Raw genomic sequence first — 27,705 nt, 5'->3', positions numbered from 1 at the left:
CCCTTCTCTAAGACCCAGACTAGCGAGGGATATATATAACCAGTCCGTTGTCCTGTTTGCTAAGATCATGTCAAACAGATGGCTCAGGCCTCGCATCAGAAGAAAAGTGGGTGCTTTGCTGGATCAAGATTCTTTTCTTTCTTTTTTCAAAGTTTATTTATTTAAAAAATGTTTTTAATGTTTATTTTTGAGAGAGAGAGAGACAGAGCATGAGCGGGGGAGGGGCAGAGAGAGAGGGAGACACAGAATCTGAAGCAGGCACCAGGCTCCAGGCTCTGAGCTGTCAGCACAGAGCCTGATGTGGGGCTCGAACTCATGAACCGCGAGATCATGACCTGCGCTGAAGTTGGATGCTCAACCGACTGAGCCAGCCAGGTGCCCCTCAAAGTTCGTTTATTTTTGAGAGAGAGAATGTGCACATGCGTGAGTGTGTGTGCACACACAAGCAGGGAAGGGATAGAGAGAAAAGAAGAGAGAGAATTCCAAGCAGGTTCTGTCAGCACAGAGTCCGATGTGGGGCTTGATCCCATGAAATGTTGAGATCATGACCTGAGCTGAAACCAAGAGCGGGACACTTAACTGAGCCACCCACGCGCTCCGAAGCTTCTTTACAAATAAAAATGGTCTTTCTGTAACTTTTCAAAGTCATGTCTGAATTAGCAAGGTTGGAATTAAGGCAATGAAAAGCTCTTTCGAAATTCCTGTTTTTGTTACCTTCGCCATTGTCAACTCCAGACATATTAATGGAAGACCCGTTATTGCTACTTCCGCTGGCGGAGTTCACCTGCTGCTCAAGGCGCTCCAGCTGAAAGACCAGAGAGTTCTTCTCCGTGCTGAGACTCTCCAGCATGGTCTGCTTCTGGATGAGAGTCTCTGTTAGCTGATGGAGCCGGTTTTCTAACTCGGACTGACTGCTGTTGCTTAAAGTTTTATTAGTAAGCTGAAAGGCAAAGTGTTCACAAATTACATAAAACTAAAGTTATACAACATAGAATCCACATTCCCACAGGTAAAGTGTGGCATTAATCAACATCTCAAACCTCTGTGATCCTACTTTCACTGCTACAGAAGAGATTTTCAAACTGTATTAATGGGCCACAAAATCAACTTGGTGGGTCATAATCCACATTTTATGGGACAGAGTATACGGCACATAGTATGTGAGAGGACTGTTTTGTGAAACTTCTGTTTCAGTTTTGTCCTTCTAAGTACATGTGAACACTGGGAAACAACGCGTTCTTTGCTTCTTGCTGTGGCCTCGTGGTCAGAAATATTCGAAAGCACTGATCCACGATCCATGACAGTTTGAACTTCTCCACCTGGATTCAAAACCCCCCCTAACTCAGCAGTTGTGGTACAGCGCAAAGACCACAGCCTGAGGTTTTCACCTCTGCTCTGCAATCCCGTGGCCAGTCCGACTTCGGACGACTCACTACACTGCTCTGTAGGCGGTATGTAGGGGTACGATCGCTGATCACCGTTCTGATGGTGTAGTCACAGGTGTATCCCACTGAGCTTTTCGTTTGCATTCCCTTGATGACTGATGGTTTTGAGCACCAACTTATGTGCTTATGTGGCCGCTCATTTAAGGGTGGTTGTTTTGGGGCAAGATATTAAGATGCTGATTTCTTTTTAAAGTGTACATTAATTGACTTTCTTTTATGAGACAAAGGTTTTCCTCTGCTCTACTTAGATGAAAAATCTTTAAGAGATGTCCTCCTACAGTTAATTCTTAATTAAAATAGCCCAATTATCTTAGGCTTAGTAGGCACTCAATAAACATTTAATAAATATAGGAATCTCTATCTAAGGATTAAACCAATTGGTGGTTTCTGCTCCTCTCTTTTCTTTGACTTTCTGCTAGCAAAGTCACGTTACCATTTAGGCACTTCACAAAGGCAGGTGAGGGAAGAACAGAACACTGAAATCAGTTAGCTGTTTCCAACTTTTTTTTTTAATTTTTAAAAATTATTTTCATGTTTATTTGAGAGAGAGAGAGAGCAAAGCAGGGGAGGGGCAGAGAGAGGGGGAGACACAGGATCTGAAGCAGGCTCTGCACTGTCAGCGTGGAGCCTGATGCAGGCTCGATCTCACGAACCTTGAGTTCATGACCTGAGCCGAAATCGAGTCAGATGCTTAACTGACTGAGCCATCCAGGCGCTCCTATTTTCAACTCATAAAAATTAAAATATTCTAAAATATCTTAAGTTACGGACTACTATGAAGTCTGAGAACTTAAAAACCAAAATTATTTGACTTTTTATGTTCAAACTAAGTCATTAACCAGCTAAATCTTTATATAAATTATTTAAATGTTCAATGGGTTCATTGCTTATTAAGTCAATAAATATAAGGGAGAAAAGGATAATGTAGTTACAGGATAAGTGAATGCATGATTCTGTCACAGTTAATGATAAATATGGGTAAATCTGGGTGGTGGGCACATGTTATTTCCCATGTTTTACATTTTCAGGGTTGAACATAAGTCTTGGTGGCTTTATGAAAAAAATATCAATTGTTAATAAGAAGATTTATCATTGGATTTTTCTCAGGAAAGAAACCATAATTATGAAACTGGCAACTGGCACAACCATCACTGAAGTTAGAAGATATGAAATTTGAGGTAAATCACATGTCCTCGGATGGCTTTGGCTACAAGACACTTGTAGGAGAAGCCACAGAACACAGCAAATGCAGCCTCAAATGGCATTAGAGGAATTTCTGTATCAGACTGAAAGTAACACCTCACTACTGCAACAGCAGAACTCAGGTGAAAATATGGGAAAAGAAGGTCATTCTGTAGCCTCTACAAAAAAATTAGCTTTGCAATGGTATCTCTTCCCAAGTTGTGAGCACTCATTCATACCTGATTCCTAAGTTTTTGAATTTCTTCTTCCCGATCCTTAATCCTGCTTTGCAATGTGTTCTTTGTTCGATACAGATCTTCTTCTATGTAGTGGAATTCCTACAAAGTGAGACATGAATAAACAGAAGCTCTATCAGTGTCCCCCATTTCATCCCCAGTACCTAAAACAGTGCCTGACACACAGGAGGCCCTCAGCCAACATGCGCTGTGTCTATCCTGAATGAACAAATTAACAGACTTGGACGGGTCCGATGAACGGTACTCCACCGTGCTGTATCAGTTCGTACATGATGAATAACCAAGCACGATTCTGTAAGTGATCGTGTGTCTTCATTCTTCTTGGGTAGATGTGTAGGAAGAGATCTGCTTGATCACGTAAGTGCTGTCTAACTTAGAGGAACAAAACCTGCCAAATTATCTTGTGAATTGTTTTCAAAACACCTGCACCTGTCTGGATTCCCACACAATATGACAGAGTTCTAGTTCTTCCACATCCTTCCCAACATTTGGTACCGTTAGTTTTGGTAAGTGTAGCTATTCTATGGGTACGTACTGGTATCTCTGTGGTTTCTATTTGCATTTCTCTACTGATTAATGATGCTGAGCAGCTCTTCGTGGGCTTATTTGGACCAGGCAATATCGTGCACCTGTTTTGCTCTATCATCGCTAAAAGGGAAAAAAAGAAATACCTCCGGGGCACCTGGGTGGCTCGGTCGGCTAAGCATCCAACTTGGGCCCAGGTCATGATCTCACAGCTTGTGGGTTCGAGCCTCACGTCGGGCTCTGGGCTGACAGCTCACAGCCTAGAGCCTGCTTCCGATTCTGTGTCTCCCCCTCTCTCTGCCCCTCCCCTGCTCACACTCTGTCTCTCTCAAAAATAAATAAATTTAAGAAAAAAAAATAAAAGAAAGAAATACCTCCAGATTCATTAACAACCGCACGAATGTGCTGCTGGTTTGTATCATGCATATGATGAGTTGGTGTCAGTTGCAATTTAAGACAAAGCACGTGCCAGGGAAGACAGAGTAATGAACTAAAAACCTTCTAAAGCATTATGCTTAACCGTACAGACAAAATAAAGGGAGCTGTATGAAGAAGTAAACATGAGACAGGATCAAGCTGCTAGGCTACGTTAAAACATTTAGTTCAGCCTGCTCATTTTACTGATTAAAAAAAAACTGAGATAAGTGAGAATAAAGAAAATGAGGCAGTAATTAGGGTAGGAGAATCTCAATTTACAAGAAGGTCTGATTTCTTTTAAACTCCTAGGCCAGCAAAAATTTAAGGCTGAAATTACTTAAATTAATAAGGAGCACCATAGGACTATTTAATCCCAAGATCAAGCACTTACATCCAGAACATCTCATGACTAAATAAACAGCCTAGAGCTACATTCAGCTGCACTTGCCTCTACTTAATTATATCATTTTAAAGACAGGCACTGGCAGTGGATGCGGTAAAACCATCTGCCATAATAAAATGAAAATTATCTAACCATCAAGGCCATCAAATTTTTGCCTTTCACTATATAATAATAGCCCCTTGAATAAATTAAAATGCAATTTCTGAAAGGGTGGCCAATTTGATAACTAAATTATCTAAGACGGACTATGATGTATCTGCAGGCTGCTACTTGAATTTTTTTCCTTCCTTACTACTCGGGAAACAGCTCCAAGTGGTACGTTCATAATAAAAACAAATATTGCTCTGAGACTAGAACAAGTTTCAGAAATGATAAATCCTAATAAAAAAGATCTAAGAATATAAATGCACAAGGCTGGAAATGTTATAAGCGATGCACTGACAATTCTAAGAATAGTTTTCTGTAAAGTAAATACAGATTTTATTGTAAGGATAAAATAAGATAATGTGTACTATGTGCTTACAACAATGTCATTATTCAGCAAATTACAGATGTTATTAACATTAGATACAGCATCTTGTTCTGAAAATGTGGCTGTAAGCATGTTTAACTGTTTTAATAATGAAACTATTACGTAAGTCTATTAAATTAAAATAATTTGGCTTGGGGAGCAAACGACTGCCAAGTAAACAAAGAAATACAATTATAAACATGACTTATAAGAACACTGTATAAATATTTCTTCTCAAACAGAAAGAACAGCTTAATATGGCAATAATGTATTTTGCATTTCTAGTAAATAATATTACTGTTGTTCCTAGAAAGTACAAATGTAATAAAACGTGAGAATCAACTGATGTTTTTTAAGCTTTCTGTACATACACACTGTGACGAGGAGACATACCGAAATACAGACGAGGTAGTAGAAAGAACTCTGGGATGGGAATTCTGGGTTCTATTCTGTTCTCTAGTTAGCTGTGTGCTAAGAGGCAAGTCCCATGACCGTGTTGTGGTTCTATTTTTCATCTGTCAAATAAACAGTGAAGGGGTGGGTAGTGACAAGGCAGGAGGGACCTAGAAGGTCGCATTTACCATCACCACTCCAAACCCATACCTACAAGAATGTCAGTGAGGTCCTTTCCTAGACGAGTAGCCTCACGGGACCACCAGCAAAGCGCCTTCCTTGGTAATCTCCCATCTAAAATCTTTACCTGCTTCTGTCGCTCCAATTCTGCCTCCAGCTCTTGTTTAGATGCTTTTTGTCCAGCTATTTGGTCCTGCAGATCTCGTAACTGTTCTCTTGCTGATTCTGCTTCACTAACCTGCTGAGCCTCCATATCCTAAAACGATGAGCCTTATATGTGAAAGCAATAATTAACCGTTCGTTTCAACATTTATTGAGTTATCACTGTGCACCATGCCCTGGGCTCAGCGGGCACTAGAGGGATACAGATGAGAGGACATGGTCTCAGCCCAAAAGGAGTAGATAAACGGACGCTTCACTGTATAATGTGGCAAATGGTGAGAGACACGAAGAGGTTACCATAGCTGCCGCAGCACATGAACCATGTGATTTAATGAGCATGCGTAAACAGTGGCTCCCTGGGAGACCTACAGCTCTAATCAAAAGCTAACAATTTCAAAAGGAACAGAAACATAACATCAAAAAGGACTTTGCTGCACTGGTCCCGTGGGAATGCAGGTTATAGTTAGTTTTTGCATGTGTGCTAAGTACTCAACAGAAACCTAGAAATAACTGTTCTCTCTTACCCTCAGGTTAGTCTATTATTTCATTTTTTTTTTTAGCTTTATTACCGTTATCTGTTTTTATATCTTTCTATATTTCTCACTCCTTCACTTAGCATCATTATTCTCACTTCTTCAAACTCAAAAACCACCTTCTAGATTTCCTATCAAATTTGCTGGTGGCAAAGAACAGAACTCTAGGTTTCTCTATTTCCCCTGTATGGGTTAAGCATGCGTCCATTCACACAGGCCCACAAGAGATGAAAATCAGCATCTCAATCTGCTTTTGGTCTTTTGGTACACTCTGTCTTGAACTCCTCTCCACAACTCCGCACTTCACATACCGTTTGGGAGAACGGGCAGATTAATGATACTTCCAGATAATAACAGATATTCCCAGATAACACAACTTTGTGGATTTAGAGGAAAACAGCAATAAGTACAATTATTTTTCCCTACCCCTGAGTTTTCGGGGTGAGTAGTAGGTAAATTAATCTTGCCATCAATTTGACTTAATCAAATGAATTCTTGAGCCGCAGGTGGGATGGGCAGTGGTTAAGAACGTGTTCTGGAATCGGACAGACTAAGGTTCTAACCCCAACTCTGCTACTTTAGTAGTCACAGGGAAGCTACTCTCCTTCTCTATGACTAGATTTCTTCAAAGTATAGAGACAGAACGCACCATACCTCCCTTCCAGGTTTATGGTAAGGAACAAATGGAGGGATGTACGCTCAGAGCTCAGCGCGATGCTTGGCACAGAAGTGCTGAGTGAAGGATAGCTATTGTAGGCCAGTTACAATTCTCTCATTCTCATGGATATACTTTAATCCTCACTATACATTTCATCAACTTCTTGAGAATAGTCAACGTCATCAGTGATGCTGGGGTAAGGATGAGATATTAAATACAACAAGTCCTATTTTTCATAATCTCATCCAAAATACATGTATAAGTAAGACAAGATGTGAAGAGGATTAGCATCTACTCCATTTCTAAATTCATGGGACTGAATTTCTGGAATTCAAAATTACACGAAAAAAAAGTCCTACTTTACAGACTATGAGGACAACAGTCTTTATCAGCTCTTCTACTCGGCCAATATGAAAAAATCCAGAAGTAACATCAGCTAACAGTTGCTGAGGGCCTAATCCATGTTGGGAACAATGCTAGGCCCTTTTACACACATCCCTTATCCTCAAGAGCAGCTCTGTTTGCCTTCAGTTTACAGATGAGAAAACTCAGGCTCGGCGAGACCAAGTGTTTGGCACGGGTAACACATCTGCTAAGTCTAATATCCAAGCCCGCACGCCAGACAAGAAACCCTACCCTTGTGACTCCCACACTTTCCTTTGTAGGTCATGCACATCTCACAAACCAATCACTTGCTGAGTTCGCGCACGGATGAGTATTCTTTGCAAAATGTTTTTTTTTTCTTTTTTCTTTTAAAGACGGCTTGTTAGCCAGCACTTTATGTTCTCTCGTTCTCAGAGACTCCGCCTAGGATATTTACATCAAAGACTCCATGTTGAATCTAAATGAAAGGCCCCGTTTACTTGTGGATTAAAAACAGCAATTCACATAAGCCATAAATTATTAACATTATGCCTGTAACTCTAACGAAGAGACCATCCTGTGTCCATTCCAGTATCAGAAAACATCTCGGTTTTATTGACAAACCCAAATCTCATGTGTGTTTTAACCACTAGATTGTAAATTCCATAAATACAAAGGTTCTGTGTGGTTCCTTGCTGTTACTCTGAGCCTACAGGATGCCCAGCACACGGGGGACGCAGGGTGAGAATTTGTTTAACGAACGAATCTAGTTACCTATGTTTGTTATTCCCAGAACTTCACAGTCAGTGGACAAGAAACCTATCGCTTTAGATTCACTTCTACATGGCGACTGCTGGTCCCACACAAGTTCCACTCTCTGTCTCCCTCTGTCTTCCCCCAAACCACAGACGCCCCCTCTTCTCACCTGCCGACAGCTGGGGTGGGTGGTTGTCTGTGCAGCCGACCGGCAGTGAATCTTACCTGTAGTTCGGACCTCAGCTGATGGATGTGGCCCATCAGCTTCTGTATCTCCTCCTTCTGCAGCTCCTTTTCATGGCGAAGTTCTTCCAGCTCCACGCTGTGCACAGTACTGCTATCGAGGCCTTCAAAGCCAGAGCCTTCCTTCAAGCTGTTAATCAATTTTTCTTTAGACTATTACAAAAAAAAGGAACCTCTTTAAGCAAAACTGAGATCAGCTTGTATACTGAACACCATCAATCTTGCACTACCTAAGCCACTGTGGAAACAGCCCAATTACATTCTCCGCCAAAGAAAGTCCACATTGGGATGAAAACGCACTAGAGCCTTGCCGCAGACCGTCCTTGGGTTTTGGTCCCCAGGCCCATGTTATTGTTGAGAACTTGTTATTAACAAGATTCTTCTCATATGTTCTTCTCCTCCTTCCTCATGCTTTTTTCCTCCATCACATGCTACTCAACAAATATTTACGGAACGCCTACAGAGGGTTTGGCACTGTGCTAAGTGTCTGTGTCACGAAGATGTCCCCATTGGGATGGTACCCTCAGCCTTATAAACCAGAAGGGACGTTACAAGTATCCAGTAAAAGGCAATAAGCAAGTTGAGAGAGGCATCTGCCAAGACTACCCGCAGAGTTCCAAGAAGGAAAAACCACTTCTGGGGAAGAGAAGGCTCTACCGGAAAGGAGCAGTTATGCTGATCCTGAAAAATGGCTAGGATTTGGACAGGTATAGAGAAGACAGGGCAAAGCATAAAAATGCAACAGCATCAGGGTGAACAAGGGTATACAAGAAACAGCATCAGGGTATTGAGAGATGTGCTGAGGTACTATGTTAGGCCCAATCTGTGGGGGCTTCAGATGCCAGGCTAAAATGTTTGACTTTTATTTGGCGGGCCAAAACAAATGATCAAAAAGTAGACCGGGAAGTGAGATGACCAGAGCTGTATTTTAGGAGGGTTAATCTGGCAGGGGTATAAAGTAGGCATTCACAGACTACGGCTGACGGGCCAGATCTGGCCTGTGGCCTATCGGTGGACAGCCCATAAGCTAAGGAGGGTTTCTACACGGTTATAGGATCATAAAAAAATAAAGAGTATGTGATGGTGACCACAGAGAGCCTGCGAAGCCTGCAATATGTACTATCTGGCCCTTTACAGAAAAGGTTTACGAACCCCTGGTAGAAAAGAGGAGTTGGAAAAAGCGATTTAATGTGGGAAGACTAGTTTAAAAAGTGCTATTGTTCTAGGCCAGCAGTAATGACCATCAGCTCTTTCACCTTCGATAGAAATATTTGAAAGGCACTCTCCTCCATCAAAAATAGTCTTTTCTTTTTATGTGGTAGAACTCTGGGCGGCTTCTTCAAACTTCTCTGTATTTTTTCTAATTTTCTATAATAAACATAATTCTCCGTCTCTCTCCGGGCTAAGGCCCAGACCTCTGTGCTGAGCTCCAGGCCTGTATTTCTGATCGCCTTCCTAAAACTTTCACCCCAATGTCACATCAGTTTTGCAAACTCGTCATCGCCTGTCCTACCCTCCAGTGCTAGCCTACCGGCTTCCCTGTTTCTCTGCCACACGGCAGGGGAGTATCTCTTGTGCACTCAAACCAGAAAACCGGAGTCCTCCTTCCTTGCACTTCTATTCCCCCCCTCCTCCAGTTAAATCTCTCCATCTCGCACACCCCACCTCCTCCAAGTCTGTCCCGTCTGCCACCCTCACTACCATAAATTAGACCAGTCCTCACTATTCCTCACCATCCATTCTGATACCCTCCTCTTTACCGTCTCCATCTCGCCATCCCGTCCTCACCCCTCAACATCCGTGGCAATTCACTGAGCACCTCCTAAGAGCCGGGTCCCGTGCCAACTCTCCCCTTGCATCCTCATCACGGCCAGTCCTTCTGCTCCTTCTCTTTCTCGCCTCTTCATCCCTAACCGTCATGGTCAAGGGAACGAGCTGCCGTCCACCACATATGCCATGCCATGCTCCCTCAGGCCCCCTTTGCAAGGGCACAGGCTGTCCTATCAGAAATCTCCTCCCCACAAGTCTTCCTACTCCTCCTCCAATTCCTCTTTATACGGCATCTCCAGTTGCCCGACTCCCCCCGGCAGATTTTAAGGGCTTAATGCATCGATAACTTCATCCCACCAATTACCTCAGGTTTTTTTTTTTTTTTTTTTTACTAACTTAACTGCTCTTTTCAGAAAGAAGACATACCCTCAGCACCTACCATAATGCCTCGTGAATAGTTAAGTACTCAATAAGGACCCTTTTAAATGAATTAGAGTGACATAGCAAAAATAATTGGAATGGTTTGGAGGAGACAGACATGCTGTCTCATGAAAGAGGAATCAAAAAGGTGCTCATACCCAACAGGAGGCAGGAGCTAAAGGAAAAAGGTGGAGTCAAAATGTCATTGTGGTTCACGCTCTATTGCCTGGGAAGAAGGCATGATATTTACCGAAATAAGAGAATGAATAAGAGAATGAATAAGCTGGTTTGGGGGATGGGACACCCCATGTAGAGAAACACGGCAGGCACTTAGAAACAGGTCAGGAAGTTAGGCTTGGAGACAAGCTGAAGTCACATCAAGGTGGCAGACACAGGCAGAGTGGATATATACATGATAACGCGAAGAAAGGAGTTAGAGAGGGCTTAGGATGGAATTTGGGAGGACTCTCCTCTTTGGAGACTGGGAAGAGGGCCCAACACAGACAGAAAGAGCAGTGAGAGAGGATAGAGAGAGAGAAGGCAGTGTGAGTGGCACCAGAAGGCAGGAGTTTCAAGAAGGGAGGGGGGCTGACAGTGTCCAATACTCCACCAAAATCAAAGTGGGTGGAAACTAAGAAAGGAAGAAAGTACATATTCAGCTCATTAAAGGCCTCTGGGAAGACAATTTCAGAAATGTAGCAGGGACAGAAATTACACGAAGGAGTTAAAGTTACCAGGTCTAAAATAGAGACAGCATATTTACAAAAATTCTGGTAAGTCTGACATTGAGAGAAAGGACAAGGAAATGGATCGAAGTGGTCAAAAAAGCCAAAAGTATGGTTTTTTTCCTTAGGCAGGAGTTCGAAGACCTTGTCTGTTCTTCCACTAAGCGACCATGTGCTCTTGAGTATGCTGAGCCAGAAGAAGGCAGCAGAGAGGGGAAAAACAGGGAGAGGACAGACTCAGGAGGAGGAGCTTAAATGAGGTGGAGTGGGAACCCACGCACAGGCTGAAAATGCCTCCTGACGAAAGCAGACGTTTCCCTCGGATAGGAGGCAAAGGAAGGAGAAGCTGAAGACTACATTAGCTGGAGACTGACACAGTGTTTTTCAGCGGAGTGGAAGGGAAGGTCGGCTGAGACACCAGGCGGGGGAAGCTGCCTGAAAAACCTGACAGAGGATCAGCAAGGAAGAAGGAAGTGACTGCTTAACAACGACCATCGATATAGTGGTTAAGATGACAGGTGGCGGGCCTGGCCTGGGCAGTGGCAGAATGAATTTTAAGCAAAAAGAAAGAAAGGTGGTTGGAACAAGGGACACTTTAGCCTTTTACAAAACCTCTGAGTAAGGCACCTGACGTGAGCCAACCCAGCCAAACACGAACCAATCCTCTCACAGATCAACGTGGAGTCAAAGAGTGTCTCCCAACTGGCGAATCCCAACATCCGCAGTGTACATCTCAAGCTTACTTGGAGTATTCTAGTAGCTTTTTGCTTGTAGTCGATGAGTTCCTGCTTAGAGGACTCCAAGTTGGACTTAAACACTTTGACTTGTTGCTGCAGCTCGTCAACTCTCTTCTTCTCGTCCGAGTATTTTCGTTCGGCCAGAGTAACCGCTTCTGCCAAATTCTGCCGTTCCGCTTCCATGTCATTAAGGCGTGCAGCAAACTCGTGCTGTGACAAATTTTTATATCTGCTTACATCATTTCCTTTGAGATATATTTTACAACCACCTAATCAGATATCTTACGGGATTTTTTTTAGCTCAGTCCAACAACCTAACAGGGAAGTTTAAAAACAAAACAAAACAAAACAAAACATACCACCTCATTTGTTAAGAGCTAAAGAATAGAGAATTTAAGGTTGCTGGCTCCCAAACATGGCAATGCATCAGAATCAATTAGGGAGTTTTAAAAAAAATGCAGCCACCGAAGGCCTTCCCCAGGCTTACTGAATTGGCACTTCTAAGACTAGGCTTGGAAATCTGTTTTGTTTTTAATGTTTTTATTTATTTTTGAGACAGAGAGAGACAGAGCATGAGCAGGGGAGGGGCAGAGAGAGAGAGAGGGAGACAGAATCTGAAGCAGGCTCCAGGCTCCGGGCTGTCAGCACAGAGCCTGACGTGGGGCTGGAACCCACAAACCTTGAGATCATGACCTGAGTTGAAGTTGGACACTTAATCAACTGAGCCACCTAAGCGCCCCTAAGCATCTGACTCTTGATCTCAGCTCAGGTCTTGAACTCAGCCCTGCGCTGGGCTCCACACTGGACATGAAGCCTACTTAAAAAAAATTTTTTAGGGGCGCCTGGGTGGCTCGGTCGGTTAAGCGTCCCAACTGCAGCTCAGGTCATGATCTCGCGGCTCATGAGTTTGAGTCCCGTGTCAGGCTCTGTGCTGACAGCTCAGAGCCTGGAGCCTGCTTTGGATTCAGCATCTCCCTCTCTCTCTGCCCCTCCCCTGCTTGCACTCTCTCTCTTTCAAAATAAATAAACATTAAATTTTAAAAAAAATTTTTAAGAAAAGGTTTTTTTAAAGAGTAGAAGTATATATTAGGTACATCTCTCTGGAAATAAATGAAATCAGATAAAATGGAATCAGAAAAAGCTTAAATAAAAACATAAACAAGATGCCCCACATCAGCAACATTTTTGTTTTATTCAAAAGCTTCTCAGCACCATCTAGTTGTAAGAAAGAAGCCCCAAATCAGCTTTTAATCAAATAACGGTAATGTTGGTTGCACAACAAAATTAAGTGAAAATGTCTGTCTCTAATGAACATTAACTATTTTAATTGTATTTCCTTTTTTAAGGGGTGCTGAGGGGCTGCTCCCCTTTTATTATCTGACAGAGCTTTCTGTCAAGAGAGCGTAACACCCCTCCCCTCTGGGACCCTTGTCCGACCTGTGCGTCGTCCCTTCAAGTACCCTCTCAGAAGAAGAGCCCCCACGTCCCCCTGCCGATACCTTGTCAATCATAAAGGATACTGAACTTCATTTTAAATGTATTTCAATACGTAGGATTAAATTTAGCGAGGATCAAGCTAAATTTCCAAATACTTGGATTTTGTCACAGAAAGAGAATTTTCTGAAACGCACTGCAGAGTTTTATTTGGGAGAAAATGTGTTAGGAAAGTCATGTCTCCTCTCGAACCTGCATCTGTTTACAGCTCTCCTGCTCTCTCTTCCGGGCGGCGTCCGCTTCATGCAGTCTCTCCTGAAGGGTTTGCAGAGCTTGGTTCTGCAGGCTACTACCTTCGCTGTGATCCTGCATTATTCTAAAAGACAAGACATCACTCGAAGAGGCTCGTTTCCACAGTGTACAAGTGGTCAGGCAGAATAATTTTTAGAGCATTGGCTTATAAGCACAAAAAAGATGGCTTGACTAAAATATTCTTAAAGAAACCTTTCTGCCTTTTAATGGAACGTAACCTATATTTTTAGGCATCCAAATATAAGCACACAGCACATATCATCATATGTCAAAAGATTAATGACCCGACGTTCTTCAAATATTTTTAAATGCAGACTCTGCTAACAATGCATCTCAAGATTCAACTAGTAAATCGACTTTTAATCACACACATTTCACATTAAAAAAAACATAAATTTGGGGCGCCTGGGTGGCGCAGTCGGTTGGGCGTCCGACTTCAGCCAGGTCATGATCTCGCGGTCCGTGAGTTCGAGCCCCGCGTCAGGCTCTGGGCTGATGGCTCAGAGCCTGGAGCCTGTTTCCGATTCTGTGTCTCCCTCTCTCTCTGCCCCTCCCCCGTTCATGCTCTGTCTCTCTCTGTCCCAAAAATAAATAAATGTTGAAAAAAAAAAAAATTAAAAAACAAAACAAAAAACAAAAAAAACATAAATTTCCCCTCTGTAAATTTCAAAAGCTAAGTTTCCACAAAGTGGGATATACTACAGTGTTTATCATTACTTGTATTGGAAAGAAACTTCCCAGCCCCCTTGTTCATGACTTCTAGAGTGAGCTACCTCGATTTTTCGCTCTGTAAGGCTTCCAGGGCTTCTGTGCGGGAGCTCAGTAGCTGGTCGGCTTCCTGCAGCCTCACTTTCAGCACACCCAGCTGCGAGTCCTTTGCGGCCACTGCTTCAGTCAGATCGTCGACCTGGGCTCGAAGTTCTCGAGTTATTCGATCACTCTTTGAGTGGTCAACATTCCACTTTTCAACCCTTGCTCTTGCTTTGTTTAATTCTAAAAAAGACAGAGAGAAATGTCTCTATCCAAGCAGACACGCCTTTCTCACAGCACACACAGATTCTCCTCTGCGCCTTTAGGACTGACTGCCAAAATTGGGGGCTTAGACGTATCTTCAGACTATCTGCTCCAAATGGGATACCCACTTCTCAAGGCCAACACTCACATCTACATTACAGTTAAGAGGCTGGAACAGGGCATGATAATAGCTGCACTTCTACAAAAAAAAATTTTTTTGAGACATAGCATAAAGTATTTGGGAGCCAAAACCAGTATAGAGCAGAATTCACAACACTATAATGGCCGGTGGATTCGTAGAGTTCTGCTAGAGACAGGACGAATGCAAATCCAAACCAAGGGCATACGCTCCAGTAAGACCAAACAAACAAAGTCAAAACCTGAAGATAAACACAGGAAAGAATCTGTTTCTCTCAATCATCGTAGCAAAAAGATGCTATTTTTTTAAATGTTTTATTTTTTGAGAGAGTGCAAGTGGGGGAGGGGCAGAGAGAGAGGGAGACAGAGGATCCGAAGTGAGTTCTGTGCCGACTAGAGAGCGCCCGATGCAGGGCTCGAACCCACAAACCATGAGATCATGACCTGAGCCAAAGTCAGACACTCAACCAACTGAGCCACCTGGGCACCCCAAAAAGATGCTTTTTTTTAAAAAAATTTTTTTGGTCCTTATTTATTTCTGAGAGAGAGAGAAAGAGAGAGACAGAGTGCGAGTGGGGGAGATGCAGAGAGATGGAGACACAGACTCCAAAGCAGGTTCCAGGCTCTGAGCTGTCAGCACAGTGCCCAACACGGGGCTTGAACTCACAGACGATGAGATCATGACCCAAGCTGAAGTCGGATGCCTAACTGACTGAGCCACCCAGGTGCCCTCTATTTTTTAAATCTAGAAAGAACAGTGCAGTAAAGATTTCCACATCCTTACATATGATCTGTAACAACAGTCTGCCGGCAAAACAAAATTAACATCAAAGCAAACTCTACATGGTCTCAGGAAAGGCTCTATTTCTATGTCCACGTTAGTCTGGTAAAGTGAAGTTTTTTCTAAAGTCAGCCCAACAAGTCTTAAACTTCCTTCCTCTTGTACTCTTCTGGGCCTCCATCCACGTCTTGGCCAAACTTTCCCACTGTCCCTACACTCCTTTCTAATCACTGCCAGGATCCAGGGCAGAGACTTGTCTTATTTTCCCTTGGCCACACTTACATTAACATTAACATATTCCCCACCACTACCTCACTTGTGGGATTTTTTTTTTTTACTTTTAAATTATCTACTTCTGAGGAATCCAAGGGTTTTCTACTCTAGGGCCACTTCACTGCACATTTCGAGACAGCACTTTTCAAACTGAATTCCATGTTTGCTTTACAGCCCCAGGAGCAGTGCAATACCGTGACCTCGCCCACTGGTGCCCACTACTTTGTTTAATCACACCTTTGGTTCATGAGCAGCTCCCCCTGAATGCTCAGAATAAATCGATCCAATGAATCAGATGATTACTGATGTTCCATTCTCAGTCCCTAAATTTCACGATTCCTAAAGAATGACCAAACAAGCCAATGTTCTGGTTCAGGTCGGTGGGAGGATGACTGGTCTCACTTCTAAATCTGGGCCCTGTTTCTATGAAAATGCTATTTTATAAGTCTCATCTGAAATATTTCTAAGTTTTGATGTAATCAAATCTTCGTTTATTTTTGAAATGTTAAATTCCTAACCCTGCACAATTGAAATAAGGCTCTACCTTCTTGAGTTTCCTTGGATCTTTGAAGTAATGAGGCCATTTCTTGATTTAAAGACTGAACCTCATTCCTCAACAGTTGGTTCTCCAACCGAAGATTAGACAGTTCATGTGATTTGCCGTCAGGAGTAGGTGCTGGATTGTGGTCAGTGCAGGCAGCACTTGATGATACATTTTCCTTTGAAGAATCCTCTTGAACTTCATGGCCAGAATCTGAATTATTAGAGGTTTCTGTAAAAAAAAAAAAAAAAAGAATACACTTTTGTTACACCAGAACAGGCACTGCATACACATGAGTAGCTTACTTTGGTAGAATGCCTTTTAGCTCAAGTCAACTGCTACAGCTAAAATGACAGCTTAAATTTAAATAAAATACAGGGTAAATTTTCAATAGACTTCCTTCTGATGAAATTTCATTGTCCTACTTGGAGGCTACAGACCTCTAAGGATCTCAAAGTCTGGATATACTGAATGAATGGTGATGCAGAACAGACACAAGAATACAGTTCTGGGAAGGAGAAAACCAGAGAGGATTTAAGTGGTTGGACTTAGGTAAAAAGGGTTTCAGTCTCCCTTTGGGCTTTAAAGTATTTTCTTAAAAAAAGAGACAAGTCCCAACAGTGAAAATACTGGAAAGGCACAAAAGAACAGCTGTGGGTTTCAAGGCAAGGAGAGTAATAATATGTCGGAGCAATTTGTTACATACCAAACTTGAGTCTAAAAGGTCTTACTCAAGGAGCTAGAGATTCGTAAATTCAGATTCATCCTGCTTTTGTTACAAAATGTGATGCAGATGCATTTTTAACTTGCTCTAAAAAAACGACGTACAGTTATATAGCTAAATGATAAAATGGACGAAAATAGTAACAGTACAGGCAAAAGAGCTGACACTTCAGAAAGGAAGATAAACTACTGACCCATAATCGTATAAAAAAGTTCTCAACATCATCAGTGATCAAGGAAAAATGCAGATTGAAACCACGAGAACCAATGCACACCCACTAAAATGGCTACAATTAAGAGGACGATGCCAAATGCTGACAAAGACACGGAGCAGCCAGAGCTCTCCTAGATTTTACTGGTGGGAGCACAAAATGGTATAACCACTGTGGGAAAAGGTTTCAGTTTCTTATGAAATTAAATATGCAGCTACCATTTCGCCTAGTAAATCCCTTCCCAGGTTTCCACTTCCTAGAGACATGAAAACATTTTCCCACAAACAGACAAGAACAAAAATGGTCATAACAGCTTTATTTACAATAACCCAAAACTGGAAACAATCCATTGTCCATAAAAGAGACTAAAGTGTGGTATACTCAGAACAAATTACTGATATATCCATGGATCTTACTAATGTGGTGAGGAAAAAGATAAGAGAGTGGACATACTATATGATTCCATTTATATGGAAGTTTTAGGAGAAAAACTAAGGTGAAAAAAATCAGAACAGTGGTAGTTGGGGAAATGGGGTAGAAAGATGAACTGGAAAGAGACATGAGGCAAAGGGACAAAGGAAATATTATTTATCATAATAAAAGTGTGGGTTACATAGGCATAGCCATTTATCTGTATAGCTAAGATTTGTGCATTTCAATATACACAAAAAAATTATGAGAAATCGAAATCTGAACAATGACTAGGTATTAGGTGATACTGAGGAATTATTAAAATTTTAGGGTGATTATGGTGTGGATGTTTGTTTTTAAAGCTTACATCTCTCTAGGGTCATCAAATGAAATATTTCTAGAAGAAATGATAGGAGATCTGTGATTTGTTTCAAAATAATTCTGTGGCGGGTAGAGGAAGGGATGGAAAACGGGAGGGTATAAAAGAAATAAGAACGGCTGTAAACTGTTTAGATAATGTAGTTAGATAATAGGTATTATTGGAGGGAGTCATCAAAATCTACTTTGATATATCTGAAATTTCCAAAATCAAAATTTAAAAAAAAAAATTTTTTTTTTAATGTTTATTTATTTTTGAGACAGAGAGAGACAGAGCATGAGCAGGGAAGGGGCAGAGAGAGAGGGAGACACAGAATGTGAAGCAGGCTCCAGGCTCTGAGCTGTCAGCACAGAGCCCGACGCGGGGCTCGAACTCACGAACTGTGAGATCATGACCTGAGCCAAAGTCAGACGCTTAACCGATTGAGCCACCCAGGCGCCCCAAAATCAAAATTTTTTTAAAGAAATAAAGTATATATCCAAAATTGTGGGATATATATAAAGTAGTATTTAAAAAGACATTTATAGGGGCACCTGGGTGGTTCAGTTGGTTGAGCATCCGATTCTTGATTTCGGCTCAGGTCATGAACCCAGGGTTGTAGGATTAAGCCCTTCATTAGGCTCTGAGCGGACAGCACAGAGCCTGCTTGGGATTTTCTCTCTCCCCATTTCTCTGCCCCTTCCCTGCTTGCTCTCTCTCAAAATAAATAAATAAATACACATTTTAAAAAAATAAAAAGACATTTTTTGTATTTAATATATACATCAAAAATGAAAGGAAGAAAATGAGTTAAAGGCTATAAAAACAGAATAAAACCTGGGGCGCCGGGGTGGCTCAGTTGGTTAAGCATCTGACTTCAGCTCAGGTCATGATCTCACGGTTCATGGGTATGAGCCGTGCCATTGGGTTCTGTGCTGACAGCTCAGAGCCTGGAGCCTGCTTCGGATTCTGTCTCCCTCTCTCTTTGCTCCTCCCCTACTTACACTCAGTCTCTCTCTCTCTCTCAAAAATAAACACACACACACACACACACACACACACAATTTTAAAACAGAATAAACCCCAAAGCAAAAATTAACAATAAAGACCAGAAACTAACAAAATAGAAATCTGCTAGAGATAATTAAAATGGTCTTTTGAGGGACATATCACTAACATTATGCCAATAAATTTTTAAACGTATGTGATGTTGAAACCTATCAAATTGTATACTTAAGTATGTGTAGTTAATTATACGTCAGTTATACTTCATTAACACTGTTTAAAAAAATAGGCATTTATCACAGTGCCAGATACTGATATTCTTCTAGTAGTATCTGTGATCAAGCTTTGGTTTCTGCAGGGTTAGTATGAATGATTAGGTTGGTGTCCAATTGGGTTAAGGTTTCAGCTATGACCCTTTTACTATTTTCCTAAAATTAAGTAAAATAAATACAATCCCCCAAAGTACATATGAAATAGACAAACTCTTAGGAAAAAAAATGTAACTCACCAAAAACAGAGGAAATGGAAAACCAATAGAATCAATAGTTAAAACTCCAGACCTGATGGTTTTACCAGTGAGTTCCAGCAAAATTCAGGGAATAAATAATCTCGGTTTTACATCAAATAATTAAGACAACAGAAAAAGAGGGAACACTTTCAAATTCATTTTATAAGGCTAACATAACTGTAACACTAAAACCTAACAGTATTACAGGTCACTCTCACTTATGAAATAAATGCAAAAATCCTAACTGGAATATTAGCAAACTCAAAGTCAAGTCTGGTTTTAGGTTTTAAAAAAGTCAATTGATTTGTATCCCATATTAATATTAAGGAACAAAAAGCATATTAAAAAATCATATGATATACATACAGGAAAAAACACTGTAAAAATTCAACATAAAAACTCAAATTAGAGGGATGGCTGGGTGATTCAGTAGGTTAACCAGTTTCACCAGCTGTGGGTTGGACCCCTATGTTGTGCTAACAGCTCGGAGCCTGCTTGGGATTCTCACTCTCTCCCTCTCTCTGTCCCCCTCCCTGCTTGCTCTCGCTCTCAAAATAAATAAACTTAAGAAAACACAACTCAAACTAGATACATAGATACAGTATTCACCTGATAAAAAGTACCTATTAAAAAACTAACATAGACATTGTATTTGGTTAAACTGTCAAACCATGGTTAAGACAAAGAACAAGATACTGGTTCTCAGCCCAAGCCAATGCAGTGAGGCAAGAAAAAGATTCTTTTTAAAGATTAAAGGGTTAAGAAGGAACCAAAGTCTCACTATCTACAGATACTGTGTTGTTGAAAATCTGAATGTACAGAAAAATAAAAGATTAAGAGCTATGTAGGCTGCTGTGTGTCAAAAGCCAATACATCAGGAACAGAAAGTAAAACTTTAAAAAGGATGCCATCTACAAGTTTCAAAAAATATAAACTACCAGGAATAAATCTGACAAAAAATATGCAAGACTTTCATGAAGAAAATGATAAAATCTTAAAGAAAGACACTTAAAAACTAAGTTGAAATTGTACCATGTTATCATGGGTGAGAAACCTCAGTTTTGTAAAGATGCTGATTCTCACCCAAACGGAAGCAATAGACTCCCAATAAAAAGGCCGTAAGAATTTTTGTGAAACTTGGAAAGCAAATTCTAAAATGAATATGGATGTACAAAAAAGTCCAAGAATAGCCAAAACATTCTTGAAAGACCAGATGGGAGAAATTGCTCTAGGAGATATCAAAACACTATAAAACTACATGAATTAAGACAGCGTGGTATTGGCACAAAATGCCAGGGGTGATATTGCAGATTGACAGGGAAAGGAAATATTTTCAATGACTAATGCTGAGATAACAGTATGGGGGGAAAAAAATGGAACTAGATAGGCATCTACCTTACACCGTTTATCTAAAAAACCCCCAAATTTTAAATAAACAAAAATATGAAAGGCAAAACTATAAAACCTTTAGAATACAGGAAAATATCCTTATGGCCTTAGGACAGGAAAAAATTTTCTAAGACACAAAAAAACATACCACAAAGAAAAGAACGCTAAATTCATGTACATTAAGAACTCTACTGAGATACCACAGAGAGAAGTGGGGGAAAACCAAGGTAAAACAGAAGGAGGTGTAGAAAGAATCACCATCTGGAATATATAAAGGATATCTGTGAATCAATAAGGAAAAAGACAAATGATCCATTGGAAAAAATTGATCAAAAGATTTGAATAGCACTTCCCAGAAGACGAAACCTGCATAAATATCTGAAAAGATGCTCAACCTCATTAGTAAGGAGAAAAATAACAACACACCTGATTAACAAAACACAGTCACTGAAAATATCCAATGTTGGTGAAAATGCAGAGCAGAAGCAATAGTAACCATAGTTGTTCAAGTATAAATTGGTACACCTCTTGAGAAAACAATTCTGGTATACTACCGTACCTGGAACCCTGTCACACCCTACAACCCAGCAATTCCATTTATAGACGTTTCTAGGCATCCTAGGGCACTGCTTCTCAACCTAGGGTGATTTTGCTCCCAAGGGACATTTGGCTATATAGATATAGATAGATAGATAGATAGACAGACAGGCAGACATAGAGAGGGGGGCGGGAAAGAGAGAGACATTTTTGGTTATCACAATTGGGGATGCTACTGGCATCGAATGGATTAAGAGGCCAGGGATGGTGCCTCCTACAACAAAGATTTATTCCACCCAACAGTCCCAAGATTGAGACCCTGCCCTAGAGAAACAAAACTTCATCTTTATAACTCCCACGTATTAACTGATTCTAACTCGTTTCCCTGTCAACAGGTTTCCTTTGACTCCTTTACAATCAAATGTAAGCGGTTTTCCTTAAAAGTAGAAAAATATCAACTTTCTTTGAAAGACCTCTATTAGCATCCCATTGCTATGGCACTTACAATTTACCTGGCCCTAGTAATCTCCTGGAGAACAACAACAAAAATATCATATGCCCTACCTCCAGCCCCGGAAAGTCCGATTCAAGAAGTCTGGGGAGGCACACAATAATTCACTTTTCTTAATCACACAAGTGCTTCTAACGCATGTTGCCCAGGGACCACTCTTTAAGAGAGAATGATGTATACGAATAATGGGTTTAAACACGTAAACGGAGGCATACAAGGGCCTTCACAAACAGCTCCCAACCTTCTTTGCTACCTTCGTTTTCTTTTGCTGTCTCCTACACACCGTGCCCACAACAACTACTCTACCAAACGTGTACAGAATCTCTGCATTGAATGCTGTCTCCAACCCCTCTTCTTTTTCACCTGGAAACTTCTACTCATTCTTTGAGACTCAACTCAAACCACAGACCCCCTGTGAATCCTTACCTGAATACCTTACTTTCTCCTTAATGGCTCCACAATACTCTAACCGTATTTCAATTTCTGTATTTACTATACTATATACTAATATACTATAGTTTTGTTGTCGTTGTTGTTGAGAAAGGGGGGGGAGGAGCAGAGGGAGAAGGGGACGGAGGATCCAAGTGGGCCCTGCACTGAGAGCAGTGAGCCTGATGCAGGGGCTCAAACTCACGAACTGTAAGATCATGACCTGAGCTGAAGACAGACCCTCAACCGACTGAGCCACCCAGGTGCCCCATAAATTATGTTTACATGTCTCTCTCGCCCTCTCGACCCTGTTAAAAAGAAATTTAGGAGTGTGTGTACATAGTCAACTGTTACTGCATGATCCTGTCTTGAAAGCCCCAAACACTTGCCTCTTTACCACTTTATCTTGACAGATTTTATTCACCAACAGCCAGGACTACGGGAGAAGCTTTAATATTTAAGAAAATAACAAGCTTCCAATAATCACCAACTTTATAAAGAATCTCTGCAAGAACCTACCATGTGTTTGCTATTTTAAAATGGTTAGTAGGTACCTGAATCAGCCATATTACCACGTTAACCTCATTTTTGCAGGTGAGAAGATCTATATATACAGGTAATTTCACAGCAATGAAAACCAGAATTCTAAACTGTTACTTCACGACCAGGTCAATGCCTTCAACCCTTCAACTCGGATCGAAGTTCAGTCTCTCAGCTTCATTTCTGAGGGATGCAAGGGGTAAACACACACACACACACACACACACACACACACACACACAGAAAAAGCCCTCACAATCCAGAATAAATGTGAAGGACATCCTCCTATTTTATCATCCCAAAAAGAAATGAATTGAGATAGTTCCAAGTCCAAAATTATGTTTTCTTTCAGATTTCAAAATTGTCTTTTTTGTTTTTTTGTAGTTTAAAATATCTTAGAGAATCATCCTGGGCAGAATTTCTTAGATGCTAGGCCGGGTAAAGGCACCCAACAGACAACATTCAAAGGTCCCTATTATAACTGTACACTGACTAATGGCTTCCGTGTTGTCTATCACGTTCATTCCACATTTTAGAAGCTGCCTTTACACCAGTGGGGAAAGGTAACATAACAGAGGATGAGAAACACTACCAGAACATTTCAGGTTATGACACGTCCCATTTGCTTAACTCTAAAAGAAACCAGAGGGCTGATTAACTACCATCGCCTTGGCTCCTAGAAGGATTTTCCTCAACGGTTTTGACGGTGGTCACGCTGGTGTTCACAGAACCAACACTTGCTGTCCGAGAACTCTGAAGGACAGGTGTCTTGCTCCTTTCTTTTTTGATTTCCACCCTCCCGGTAGGCTCCTTCTGTGAACTATTAAGAAAGTCAAACAGCAGCTCATCATCAGGTTCTGACTTTTTTCTTCGAACAAACTGGGATGAAGGCCTAGGAACAGATGTGTTTTCAACAGAATGAGAGGTCTCCACTGATGTCCTAGATCCTACTTTCACATTTGCTGTGCCAGCTAAGAGAGTGGCTTTCTGATTTCTAATGTTATCAGCTGCTGAGGAAATATAAGCAGCTTTAGATCCAGTCTGATAAGTCAAATCTGTATTTTGCTGAAGTTCAGGATAGTCAGCATTTTTGTTATATGTGATATTGCCGGTGTTCTCTTTTCTACTGAGAGCTGTTGCAGCCCCTTGATCAACTCGATTTAAAAGATCTTCTGCCTTCCCAGCAAGATCAGCAAACCAGGACATGATGGTAGCAGAATAATCCTATTGGTGAACCTGTAAAAAGGACATAAAGTGGTCAGTATGGCATAACAGCAGAGCACAGCAGTGAAGACCAGGCTCCGCAGTCAGGCAGTCCTGGACTGAAAGCCTAGCGCTGCCCCTTACTAGCTATGTAACCTTGAGCAAACGACTTCACTGAAACTGAGAATCTTTACCTGGAAAATGAGAAAAATAAGTGTATTCACATTATAGGACGGCTTTAAGATGAAGTAATCTATAAAAACAACTCTGCAAAAGGCCTAACACGCAGTAGACACTCATTTTAGTAGTTGCTATTACCATAATAATTACAGCTATCTCTACTGTTATAACTCCTATTTCAACAATAGGCAAATGTTACTGTAGCAAACGTAAGTAGCAAATAATCAATATAGTAAAATTCCAGCTCAACCAAATAAAAAGAATTCCCTGAAGTTTGTTTTAAGGTGCTAAAACTTGAAGAAACTTCTGATTGATACTAAATCTCCATGTTTAAATGCAGCAGTATTATGGATAATTTAGATGTGCACATATATAATCTGTCTAAAGTACAATTGCAATAATTTACATTCTCAGTACCTACTATGTGCACACTGGCTAAGTTCAGAATAAAAAAAATGACTGCACAGCCATTTATTTGATAAATAGATCTGAGTACTTTTTGGTGTGCCAGAATGAATCGGAATGATGAAGTAATTAGTCCTTACAGATACAGAAGTGTACTAAAAAAGTCAACAACCATTTCTTGAATGTGCACATTGTTGTGCCTGGCATGCTCTTTCGTCATTAACTCTTTCTTGTTCTTAAACTTCACCTAAATGTCATGAGCTCCAAAACACAGTTCTCTTTCTCTCCATCTAGCTTAGGTTCTATCATTCTCTGTTCGCATGCTAGGCTTTACTCTCACAACCTTCCATGTTTTATATGATTTTTTTTTCTGTCTCTTCCTATTGGAAAGAGGAGGAGGGAAGTGGCTGGATGAAGGCCAGGTCTGTTTTGCTTACCACTGAATTCTCAGCACACAGCAGGCATCCGTAAATACTGCTGAATGTAGTTTGTATGTCAAATGCCATACAATCATTACCTTTATCACACATAATTTTCACAACCACATTACGTAGTAAGTAGCAGTATTCTTTTTTCACAAACGGGGAAAAGATTTAGAAAGATCCCAGAGTTTCGATGGCAGCTTAGCAACTCCAATCTAAGTCAGCCAAACCCAGTTTTTTTTTTTAACCGCTGCCTTTCCCATCTAGCCTCTCAGTAACTGAATAACCTCAAGAAGAAACTCACCCTCTAAACCTGTTCCTTACAAAATGGGACTATTATATACCTGTATATTTCACAGTTTATGTGACCTCAAATGAAAATGGAGGTGCAGTGCTCTGTAACATGTAAAACTCTTTACAGATGTCAAGCATTATTCTCAAGCAAACATTGGTGGCGACTGGGCGGCAAATGATCCTTACTAATTAAAGGAGTCAAAGCATACTTATTAACCCCCTATATCTCGCCTCCTATTTTTAAAGTTAATGGGGCTTTAAAACAAAACCCCATGCCTTAATGTTGATTATCCAATTAAATACAAACAGCGGTCCTGGGCACTTGCCCCACTGACAACTCCAGCGGACTTCAGAGGTGCAGTGCCCCCAAGTAATTAATTTCTCAGGCATTGTCCCAGGAAATGGCCCACAGGGACGGAGATGAAGAGAGGGTGACAGTGCGTGGGCTGGGGATGGGTCCGCAGACAGCAGTGGCAGGGTCTGCTTCGAAGGCCAGGTGTCAACACAGAGGAAGGGAGGCTGGGGGTCAGTCGGTCGGTCCCAGGGACTTTGTCGTCAACAGATCTCAGGTAGGCGAGTACAGACCCCCGCTTCGCTCCCCACCTGCCAGGCTGAACCTCTGGAGGGGGAGGAGCTGCCAAACCCGGCTGGGGGCGGGGGGCGGGGAGGGAGGAGAGGGCAGGGCACTAAACAATGCCGGCTGAGGCCCCAGGGGGCTCTCCTGCCCTCTCCCTCAGCCCCCCAAAAGCGCAGAGACCAGAGTCTCCGCTTAGGGGACGCCAACCCCGCACCTACGGCCGTTAACGCCCTAGGCGGACCCGTCCGGCCCACTGGGCTCAGCTGCCGCCTCACCTGAGGACTCCGGAGCGGCTGCACCGCGGCCTCGTCGCCCGCCAGGGCCGCCCCCCACCTCGGCAGCCGGCGGCTAGAGGGCCAGGCAGACGAAACCTGGTCCCGGCCCGGCCGCGGCCCCGCTACTCTTCCGGGAGACGTGGAAGGGCGGCGAGGACCCCAAAACAGAGTGGCTTCCGAGCTGCCTGAGCGGCCCGGGACGGACAACAGCCACCTGGAGGCGACTCAGGCGGTGGCGCCGGCGGCTGCGGGGGCCTCGCTCTTGGCCACGCCCTTCTTCCGCCTGGTGCGTGTGACGTAGCTCTCCTCCCTTAGAGGACGACGGTCTGCACGCGGCCGGCATAACATTGTAGGCCACGCCCCCCAGGGGGGCGGGACCCTGGGCGGCACCGCGGGGTGACTGAGGCGGTACCCCGCCTAGAAGGAATTTGAGGCCTGAGTTGGGCGGGGCGTGAGACCTAGGTGGACCCCCAGCCTTCACCTTTCCCTCTTCGCCTGCCAGTTTTTAGGGTAAGGATGCTGAGGACCCAGGGCGGGAGATGGGAATACAGAAAACAAGATCCCTGAGTTCCTGGAGATTCCTTTCTAGTGGCAGAGACGGATTTTAAACCAATGACTGAACAAGACGATTTTAAGAACGCTATCAAAGTTGTACAGACAAAAAGGGAGAAGTGACTGGAGGTGGAGGAAACACTTTAAATGGTGTGATCTCTCTGAAGAGGTGACCTTTAAGCCGAGACCCAAACGATGGAAAAGACCCATAATGGGTCTTTCCATACAGCAATATTGTAGTTATGTTATGCATACAGTTCCTAGAATACTTGAAAATAGTCTAAAATCCACACTCAATAATTAAATACTCAGCTCCTGCTATGGTGCACAGGATTGGGCTAATTTGGCTCTAATTGTTGACAAGCCTACAACATAGTCCCATACATCCCCATTTTCAGGTTGAGGAAACTAAGGCTCAAAGAGGTTAAGTAGCTTGTCTAAAATCATCTGTCTTAATGAGGAGTCCACAGTTCTCGAAAGCTTGTGTTCTTAGACTCAGTGTTTTATATTCTCCAATTGAATATTGGGAGTGATTACAATTCCTGTTTCTCTTCTTCCCAAGTCAGGTTCAGCCCAGTCTAGCGAATGGAAACACTTTCAGCAGCAGCTGGAAGTAATAATAATAAGGGCTCAGTTTCTGAGCCCTTATTTTTATTTACTTATTAATTAATTAATTTATTTATTTATTTTTGGGACAGAGAGAGACAGAGCATGAACGGGGGAGGGGCAGAGAGAGAGGGAGACACAGAATCGGAAACAGGCTCCAGGCTCCGAGCCATCAGCCCAGAGCCTGACGCGGGGCTCGAACTCACGGACCGCGAGATCGTGACCTGGCTGAAGTCGGACGCTTAACCGACTGCGCCACCCAGGTGCCCCTCGGAGCCCTTATTAAGTGCAGAATACGGTTATGCATCGGATGTGCCTCACCTCATTTAATTCTTGGAAGGCAGCTATGCTCACCACTATACCACCAACACTCACCTCATTTAATTCTTACAACT

At 42.2% G+C, this 27,705-nt stretch overlaps 1 protein-coding gene across 1 annotated transcript in view; it reads right to left on the bottom strand.

The window, feature by feature from the left end:
* Nucleotides 1-26,390, bottom strand: part of GOLGA5 (golgin A5) — a 32,971-nt gene extending 6,581 nt beyond the window's left edge. Inside the window, exons 1-10 of the mRNA XM_060620601.3 lie at nucleotides 26,153-26,390; nucleotides 23,459-24,032; nucleotides 16,177-16,404; nucleotides 14,200-14,419; nucleotides 13,367-13,490; nucleotides 11,687-11,890; nucleotides 8,011-8,181; nucleotides 5,441-5,569; nucleotides 2,867-2,965; nucleotides 715-940 (exon numbers count right to left, since the gene is read on the bottom strand). Coding sequence (XP_060476584.3) covers nucleotides 715-940; nucleotides 2,867-2,965; nucleotides 5,441-5,569; nucleotides 8,011-8,181; nucleotides 11,687-11,890; nucleotides 13,367-13,490; nucleotides 14,200-14,419; nucleotides 16,177-16,404; nucleotides 23,459-24,002 — 1,945 coding nt within the window. The 5' untranslated portion in view covers nucleotides 24,003-24,032; nucleotides 26,153-26,390. The remainder of the gene's footprint in view (nucleotides 1-714; nucleotides 941-2,866; nucleotides 2,966-5,440; nucleotides 5,570-8,010; nucleotides 8,182-11,686; nucleotides 11,891-13,366; nucleotides 13,491-14,199; nucleotides 14,420-16,176; nucleotides 16,405-23,458; nucleotides 24,033-26,152) is intronic.
* Nucleotides 26,391-27,705: the final 1,315 nt, after the last annotated feature.

The sequence above is a fragment of the Panthera onca genome, chromosome B3 (assembly GCF_046562875.1).
Source record: "Panthera onca isolate mPanOnc1 chromosome B3, mPanOnc1 haplotype 2, whole genome shotgun sequence".
Classification (NCBI taxonomy): Eukaryota; Metazoa; Chordata; class Mammalia; order Carnivora; family Felidae; genus Panthera; species Panthera onca.
Note: the sequence above shows the minus strand (reverse complement) of the source record. Positions and strands in the feature narration are given on the sequence as shown.